The 10,000-nt window shown below is 47.3% G+C and overlaps 1 protein-coding gene across 1 annotated transcript in view; it reads left to right on the forward strand.

Moving 5' to 3' along the window:
* Nucleotides 1–7,651: 7,651 nt before the first annotated feature.
* The window catches only part of LOC311360156 (chemokine-like protein TAFA-2), a gene marked incomplete at both ends in the record, with an annotated part of 27,023 nt that continues 24,674 nt past the window's right edge, over nucleotides 7,652–10,000 (forward strand). Inside the window, one exon of the mRNA XM_084480252.1 lies at nucleotides 7,652–7,751. Within this exon, the coding sequence (XP_084336378.1) occupies nucleotides 7,652–7,751 (100 nt within the window). The remainder of the gene's footprint in view (nucleotides 7,752–10,000) is intronic.

Raw genomic sequence — 10,000 nt, forward strand, 5'->3', positions numbered from 1 at the left:
CTCCAGCCCGGACGTTATCACTGCTTCCATTTTGCCTTTGATAGCCTGACTTTGAGTATCACAGTGGAGCTGAGTGTCCTCATGACCTTTCCTACATGCGATCCTGCGCAGCAGAGGGTAGGAGGAGCCATCTTAAACACTCTGGGAATAATGAGCCGAGAGTGTTGAGAGACCTCTCTGGAGTTCAACGCTTCAATAGTACGAAAGGTGAGCCTGGATATCAGACCCTAATAGACACAAACAGACACACACGCACGCACGCACACACACGCACACACAGACAAACATACACACAACTCACACTCACACACACACACACAAACCCACGCACACACACACACAAACCCACGCACCCACACACACACACGCACACACACACACACAAACCCACGCACCCACACACACACACACACACACACACAAAACCACGCACACACACACCACGCACACACAAATTCCTGCATGTACCTTCTTACATATAATGATTCAATATTACATCATCAGGAGCCACATACTGTATATTGTTGTTCTACCAGGGTGGCCTGTTACTGCCAATGAATGCAAACACGCGCACACACACACACACACACACACACACACACACACATACACACACAGACGTCATAGCTATATCAATTAGTGGTAACTGTGGCTGTCCATTAAACAATACAAACCTAGTTGTGTTTAAATCGTTGGAATAAACATTGGAGAAAATAAAGAGTTGTCATCAGAAAATAGAACCTATTCCAATCCTAGACACACACGCTAGTATTGGTAACGATCGATGGCAGAGTGCAGCCTTCCTGTTTTTTCAACAGGGATATCTTGGGGAAAGGAAACTCCTTGAATATTAATGCTTCTTCCACTACATGTTCTCTGGACCACCAGGGCTCAACCAGAGCTCAAATGCCCATGAGATGTCTGTCCAGGCTTAAGATGGACACACATATAACCAAGCACGCCCAACACACACACACACACACACACACACACACACACACACACATCCGGTTCCCCACACACAAGCACCCATATACCAAACTGTGCTCATGACACGCTCTTGCTTTCACACACACACACACACACACACACACACACACATACACACACGCACGCACGCACGCACGCACGCACACACACACACACACACATGCACACACATGCACACACATGCACACACATACACACGCATGCACACACAAACACACACTGTGTAGGGGGTGGCTGATCAGCCTTGTGGAGAGAAGAGGCCATTCCAGTGGGACTAATTAAAGAGATGGAACAGACTGTAGAACTCATAGGAGACCACCCCTCTCCCTCTCTCTCTCTCTCTCTCCCTCCCTCCCTCTCTCTCTCTCTCTCTAACTCTCTCCCTCTCTCTCCCCTCTGCTCTTGTACCTTTATTTCGTAATAAAAGCTACAGCATCCGTTGCTGTTGAAGTCAATGCAGCCGGCGGGCGACTGTCTCAGCGACCGCTCACACTGGGGGAAAAGCTCCGGGGGCTACACAAGCTGTTGTTATTTCACACACACACACACACACACACACACACACACACACACACACACACACACACACACACACCAGTGGTGGCTGGTGGTTTTTAAAGTGAGGGAGGAAGGACTGTGCGCTTGGTTACCATTGGCCTGCTTGCACAGTTAGTGCCGTATGGTGGCATAAGTATGAGAGAATCAAGTTGTTTCAGGGTGTTTTGGTGAACTACAAAATAACAGGAAGGGATAATTATGTGAATAAAATTGATACAAATCCACCATTGGCAGCATTGTACTTTGAAAGCTGGTGGGCAGCATGTCTTGGACTACAAGGGCAGAAGGAAAGGATGCAAAGCCAGTTAGTGAAATCAGGCCTACTCTTGATTTGTAAAAAAAAATAATAATAATCTGGGCCTATCATTGGGCCTATTTTTGCCCTCAATGACTGAAGCTATTGGTTGTTTATTTTCAGCTACAATTGTTTGTAAGAAAAATGAAGACACAAGACCAAAATGCCATTTAAAATGCATCATGCTCTGAATCATTCACTAACATCCTTTCCAGAATATCAAACAGAGTGGTCAGAGTAACACACAATTAAAAGAACAACAAGAACATAATTTCACAACTATTGGCATGGGCTGCAAGCCTAACATTGTTTGAGGCAAATGTGGATGTTAATGGATGTTACAGAATGTTGGTCATGGTGTTAAGCCAAATAAGATTGAGGGACTTCATTTATAGATCAAGTCAATCCTCCTCACTGTTTGTGTTAAAGATATCAGTGACCTGGTCATACCAAACGGGATATTTTTTAAGTGATTTCAGAATAACAGCGTGTATAACTCCACGTTTTCGCCACCCTTTCAGAAGGCTTGGTAACCCAACGGTGGAGTACCGAAAATAGGTAGACTCAGTGCTTTTATTCCTCCAGACTTTTGGCGGTGGAAACGCCAATATAAGCGAACCAAACCGCCAATATAAGGAGCAACTAGCAGTAGCGCACCGCTCGGTGGAAACGAGGCATACGAGCGGGTTTGTTGGTTTTCATAGCCTAGAGACTTGAGGGGATAAACCCTCCCTCCGGGCTGCTCCACAGCCAGGGCTCCTGCTTATTGGTTCATAGTGCAGCCAGGGCTCCAGCCTATTCGTGAATAGACGCTGATGCGATTCAGATCCCTTAGCTAGTCCCACCCACTCAGAGGAGGACTTTCCTCCTCTCTCCCATTGACCCCCATGTTATCCACCGGCCGCCAGTATAGTTCCCCAGAAATGAATGTGAGTCAATGGAGGCTGAGGGAGGAACGTCCTCCCCAAAGTAATATCCAATAGGCGATAGGGGGTGCTAATGTCCCTTTACCCAGGGAAACAAACATTACACGTACAAAGGCATTAAAGTAGTCATAGTCAAGGGCATTTATTCATTACAGTAGTCTGGGCAATCTACACTTTTTATTCTCAACAATGTTAAGGAGGATCTTCCTCCCTCTCCTCACTGGAGAAGCCTCCACTGACACACACACACACTCACACACACACACACGCACACGCACACACACGCACGCACACACACACACAAGGACTCGCTGTCAGTGAGTCCTAAAAGTGCAATGCAGACTCTTTCTAAAAATGAAAATGGGTACACCCTCCTCACAAACCTCTGCGACGCCTCGGCCTTTAGATGTTCTGGTACATGAAAGGCAGACAGTCGTCTCAGACCTGTGTCTGTGTGTACTGGTGTCTGCAGTGTGTCCGTCCACGGCCCTACACACCGTCCAGCCCTCGGAGCGACTGAGAGTGAAGCTGAAAGGGAGTCAAGCTGTTTGGCTGCTAGTGATCAGAGCCCTCTGTGCCCTAACACACACACACACACACGCATGCACGCACGCACACACACACACACACACACCCACCTCATTAGACACAGTATTAGTTAGTAGTTGATAGTTTTCTTTTCTAAACCTTTCTGGCTTATACCCTTACTTCTCTTCTTTTCATTCTCTACTTATTTTCTGCATCAGCCCACCACCCCCACTGCACCACCACCCCCACTGCACCACCACCCCCACTGCACCACCAGCACCACCAGCACCACCCCCACTGCACCACCACCCCCACAGCACCACCACCCCCACAGCACCACCACCCCCACTGCACCACCAGCCCCACTGCACCACCACAGCACCACCACCCCCACAGCACCACCACCCCCACAGCACCACCACCACCACCACCCCCACTGCACCACCACCCCCACAGCACCACCAGCACCACCAGCACCACCAGCACCACCAGCCAACCACAGGCAAAAACCCAGCAGCCTGTAATGAAGTGGCAGTGCATCATTACCAGCGCTGGCGTGGTACTCCGACAGGCCAGCCCAAGAACCCGGCTGCCCGCCCAAATTAATTCATATTAGAGGGGGGGGGTGGGGGGGGGGAGGCAGGCGAACACATGAGACAACAGGAGGGGAAAGAAGGAGAGGAGATAGGAAAGAGGAGGAAGGCGGGGAGAAATAGCGATGTGATTAGATGCTGAGGAAATAAATGATACACAGTGTGTGTGTGTGTGTGTGGAGATAAAAATAATAAGAGGAAGTAGAACGGAATGTTAGGAAATGGAGGCAACCAGAGACAATTTGGTTTATTGTGTGTGTGTGTGCGTGTGTGTGTGTGTGTGTGTGTGTGTGTGTGTGTGTGTGTGTGTCGGTGTGTGTCGGTGTGTCTCGACGATGCCCTAGAACCATGCAAAACCTTGCCTCAGCCTGTCTGAGTTTGCTGCTTCTCCCAGCTGTACCAAACACTAGAGATGTGGCCAGATATTTTTCACACACACACACACACACACACAATCACGCACACACAGGTGACAAAAAGTGTGACGTGGCTCTTAGCACCTTGGTAAAAGCCGTGTGAACAATACAGCTTTCAATACAGCTGCAGATGCAAGTTTAGACGCAGACTCATTTAGGTGTGTGTCTGTGTGTGCCTGTGTGTGCAAAATGCTGTCATGAGATTTCATGCAAATGCTCACGGAAATTAATCTATTGGATCATACCCCAGAGCACGATTGTCTTGACTTTTTTTTGTGCTTTCAAGAGTGCATACATCCATATGCACTCTTGTTTACGACATTATTTCATTGCACGCATTCATGCACGCATATATCCTGTATTCAATACAAGAACATGTTATATGAACACAATATTTTGATCAACCCCCTAGCATATTGATTGTAGATTCCTGTGATAGGAGCGGGATGCTGTGATGAGGAACATTAATGTACACAATGTAAGCACAGTTCATGTTGCAAACAACTTCATGAGTTCTGTTTAAAGGTTAATTTACACAAACCTAGATTAAGACGTGTCACCTTAATGGTGCCCTTCAGTCATTTACTAATTGATAGATAAATGATTTAGTCGGCAGTGCTCTGCTCCTAACCACAGCTCACTCGTGGCCATAATGACGAGAAGTGTGGCAATTGAGCTGCCGTAAATTGTGTTGTTTTTGTCGTAAACTAGGTTTTGCTAGATAAACGGATAGACTGATATTCTAAGGTGCCTTTTGAAGGCCGCCCGCAGTTAGCACAGTATAGTTGTAATCAATAAGTTACTTTTGTAATCAACGTGAGTCGTGTTGTTTTTTTTATCACTGTCTGGAGGCTAGTTACGTCACTCTGAGAGATGCGCACAGACAGATTTTGTAGTGACACAGCCTATAAGCTATTCGTGAATGCAAAACATCAAGCTCATTGATTTAACGAGGCATGTTATTTGAAACAATTCATTAAGTTATCATGTGTGAGAGGTCATTCCTCATCCTGAGTGTGCATTGACTTTTTCTGTTGATGGAAATGCTCATTGCAAGCTTCCTATTTATGACTGGTGTACCCCTACTGTCCACAAGCACCACCCCCCTCCCCATATTGAACTGTTGCCACGCCCCAGTAGTGGTGGTGTCATATATATGAAAGAGGGCATTTAAATATACTACAATTATCAATCAAAAGCTATAGACCTGGGGTCTCTCTCGTGTGTGTGTGTGTGTGTGTGTGTGTGTGTGTGTGTGTGTGTGTGTGTGTGTGTGTGTGAGCATAATAGCATGTTTTTTCTGGGAGCAGGATGCCAGGAAGTGAGATAAGGTGAGCAGTCTCTCTGAGCCCTCCTGGGTGCTCTTCTTGCAGGTTTATCCTCTGCTGAGCCAACACACACAGGATGGAACAAGTGATGCATCACCTCTCTCAGTTCTCCTACATGCAATTAGGTGCCATGGTGAAAGGTCGCACTGGAGGAATAGTAGGCCGATCCAAACATTATCCAACAGTGAGTGTGTGTGTGTGTGTGTGTGTGTGTGTGTGTGTGTGTGTGCGTGTGTGTGTGTGTGTGTGTGTGTGTGTGTGTGTGTGTGTGTGTTTGTGCGTGCGTGTGTGTGTGTGTGTGTGTGTGTGTGTGTGTGTGTGTGTGTGTGTGTGTGTGTGATAGGGCTGTGCAGATTTTTTTATTACAGTCTGTGTATGTGTGTGTGTGTCTGTTTGTGTTTGTGTGTGTTTGTGTGCGTGTGTGTGTGTGTGTGTGTGTGTGTGTGTGTGTGTGTGTGTGTGTGTGTGTGTTTGTGTGTGTTTGTGTGTGAGTGCGTGTGTGTGTGTGTGTGTGTGTGTGTGTGTGTGTGTGTGATAGGGCTGTGCAGATGTTTCATTAGTCTGTCCGGGGGTGATCGCTGAAAATAATCAGAATTCATCACCAAAAGATTTCTGTAAACTCCTCCTCCCTCCTTTCCCCAAGATAAGGAAAGCGTTCACACCGCAGGGAGGGGAGAGGAGATGGGTGTGTTTCCGTAATAGCCTAAGTTTTTCTTGTTGATTATCTAGATAACTAGGGAAAAGTCTATTTATTGCTTTGCCTGCACAGCGTACTTCAAAAATGTTTTATAAATGTGAGAAGTGAACACATCACAGAAAATAAACAATCTGAAATAATCTGTTAAAGCCTAGAGGATCTAATTCGCAAATTAAAATGTAGCACTTTATTTCAGTCAGAGCAGTTTCACCACGTTCACCTGAACAAAGGTGCGAGTTCCTCACAGCGGTGAGACCGTACAATCAGATGATGTCTGGCATTAAGGCCCTGACGCCAAGGCCGGCTGTTGTGTTGCCTCCCAAGGTTGTGTTACACCGCAGAGACTGCAGCCGACGGCCGACGAGCACGTACATTCTGCACCTGAGTGAGAGGAAATATCTCTCCCTCCCAACAGGAGCCAGTCAGGGCCAAGAGGAGTGAAGTCACGCTGCCTCTCTTCCCCTGCCTGAATCCGAGCCTGCAGAGACCACTGCTGCACCGTTATTTCATCAACTGTTTCTCCTTTTTTATGTAAAACCGTTTTAGTAAATCAAAAAGCAAAACCACAAATATCACGTAGGACTGCTGCGTGGACGTCAATAGCTCTCCGCTCCGGTTACGGCAGAGCTTGAACGTAGCCTTGCGTTCTCCGAAGACACGCCACTTCCATAGTCTGACACTTCCAATCATCACACAGCAAAGAGCTGGTTTGAGCCTTAAACAAGTTTCGATGAGATCGCACGACAGGACTGGTGCACAGGACTGGTGCTATTCACCCGAACATGAATACCCCAGGCAGGGGACGGCTCGCCGTGCGATGAACACAACTCTGAACCTGTGAGTGTCTGTGAAAAAAAACGATTTAGCTTTCCTAAGGAAAACACACACCTTTGACAAATTGCACGCACATCACACACACACATACAAGATTGTGTTTGAATGAAGGTCCCTCTCTCCTTTTTCTCCTTCCTTTCTCCTCTCTCTGATTATCTTGCATTCCTTCTCTCTCTCTCTCTCTCTCTCTCTCTCTCTCTCTCCTTGTAAGTGTGTGTCGTGCCCTTGCATTAAAAGTCTGTTTTTCTCCCGCTGCACTAAACTTGGGGAATATTTGTTGGTTGCTGACTTGTTTCATGGAATAATAACATGACCATCACTGGGCCAGTGAACCTCAGTGTGATCAAATCCAAAAACACCAGACATATTAAAACAGAGCTTCATTGGTTGGACGGGAACACGCAGGCACTGAATAACGTGTTGTAAAGTCAATCTCTGTTCCTCTGCCTCAGCTGCTCTGACGCAGGATGTGTGTGTTTCCCCAGAATGCGGGAGCGAGGTCCGTGTGTCTGTGGAGTCGGGGTGTGGAGTCTGCTGATCTCTCTCTGCCTGGCGTCGCTCACACATGCGCACAGGAGCCACACGGGTAAGGCTGTGTATGTCTGTATGTAGCTGGTTCCGCTGTGCGTGTGTTTCTGTCTGTCTGCGTGGGTGTTTGTGTTTCTGCGCGCGCGCGCGCGTGTGTGTGTGTGTGTGTGTTTGCCTGTGTGAGTGTGTGTGCATGCACGCATGTATATGCCTGTGTGCACGCGTGTATACTTGTGTGTGCATCTGTGTGTGTGCACTTGAATGTGCATCTGTGTGTGTGTGTGTGTGTGTGTGTGTGTGTGTTCGTGTGTGTGTATATACTTGTGTGTGTGTCTGTGTGTGTGCACTTGAATGTGTGTGTGTGTGTGTGTGTGTGTGCACTTCAATGTGTATGTGTGTGTGTGCACTTCAATGTGTGTGAGTGTGTGTGTGTGACGTGCGTCACCATCCTGTGTCGTTCCTGGTTGATCCGGCTACAGTTGCTGCCTCTGCTGTTTCACTGCAAATGTACTTTCTTTAATTCGGTAACATAGTATAGTGTATAGCGCTTGTGAGGCGCCTCAAGGAGCTTCCAGGCTGCTTCCACAATGAAATAAGACACTGAAGGAAGACTCTTTGGCTGGAAGAACACCTGCAAAGTGTCTCAGTAACGTTTTCCCAGGGAATGGAGACGAGAGTAACGGCAGGAAGGACTCATCTACCACGAGGACCGTCCATTCCAGGGAGAATACAGAGCGCTGCTCGGTAATCTCACCAGTGTCAGAGTGAGGTGGTGGTGGTGCTACTGCCGGGGTTTGGACCGGCCAATCCACTGCTCTCTAATCCCCCAGGGCTGGAGGCGCACAGAGCCAGCAGCAGCAGAGGCCTGGCTCTGTCAACAGAACTCCTCGTTCCCCGCATCACGCCTGCCTCCTCCCTCCTCCCGCTCACTGACTGTGGAGCAGAGACGACAGGGAACTATAGAGCACATGTAGAAACCCTCACGGGTACAATCACACACTCGGCTGCGTATTAACCTACTGTATGTCTCATGCAGATCGTTTATTCGGGGTTCATGTATTGATGTTTGACAGGGAGTTTGGTTTTAGTGAGGACGGTGTAATACAAAGAGAGAACAAGATGACAGTCCTCGGTGTAGCCACGAGGGGCGAGGTGGCCCACCCTAGGTCTAAACCACCGGATCTAATCAGCTTCACATACTTGAGACGTAGAAGCTATTTTTGATTGCTTGAAATCAGTGCCAAAGGTTCATCACTTCACTAGACACCGTCATGCACCGATTGAGACAATCAGATCACTTAGAATTGCACGTCACGTGAGCTGGCGCTGGCCTGGAGGGTTGTTACAGGGGATGATTTGAGTTGTTATATAACCCTGGCTAGCGCGTGGATTGTATGTTGCAGGTTGCTGCTTAACCTTCTGGGGGTACTTCTCTAAGCCCACTGTAAATGGAAACCTCTGTCTTCTGTCTGCAAATGATGATGCAATGGCAGGACAGCCCCAGTCTTGACTTAGCGATGAATATAAAATAAACACAACCAAAAATATATTCAATGAGTAAAGCATGAAGGGACCTACATTTGTGTGTGTGTGTGTGTGTGTGCGTGTGTGTGTGTGTGCCTGTGTGTGCCTGTGTGTGCCTGTGTGTAGTTGTGTATGCGTCTGTGTCTGTGGGCCCTAGTTAGACGGTCTCAAACGCAGACGTGAAGCGCAAAGTCGAAGTAGCTTTGTGGGCGGTTCTATGGCACTGTTGCTATTATGACGGCAAAATAAATGAGCTTTGCGCCCGACGCAAATCTAAAATGGGTTGGTCTGAAACCTGTAGGTGTGTTTTGGGCGTAACGTACAATAAACCAATGAGAGTGCCATCTCCCATCCCCTTTAAGAGCCAGCACATTTGACTTCACGAGTTGATATTTTGACAGCGCGTTTGCATTCTCCGCTGAGACAGATGCATGACCACATGAATTTAAAACTTCAAATGGCTCAGTTCATGGCCGAATAATAGGCATAATTCACACATGGAATAGCGTTTTCTTCTCCAACTTCAGAAACACTGAGTCATAATGTAAATTGAGGACAACTTAACACATATATGATATGCGGACGCAGTCCTGTGGCCGCAACTGTGGATCTATTTAATGATATGCGGCAATACATTAACAACCATCGTTTGTTACCAGTATTGTATGCATTATCGTTATTGACTTGTGTTCATAATATGCATGTGTCCCCCCGTTAATATACATCGCCATGGACTGTATTATGCGTTACGTGTTTAGTTTGCGTGTGTTTAAACAGATGGGT

The sequence above is a fragment of the Micromesistius poutassou genome (genome assembly GCF_964030765.1).
Source record: "Micromesistius poutassou genome assembly, chromosome: 15".
Classification (NCBI taxonomy): Eukaryota; Metazoa; Chordata; class Actinopteri; order Gadiformes; family Gadidae; genus Micromesistius; species Micromesistius poutassou.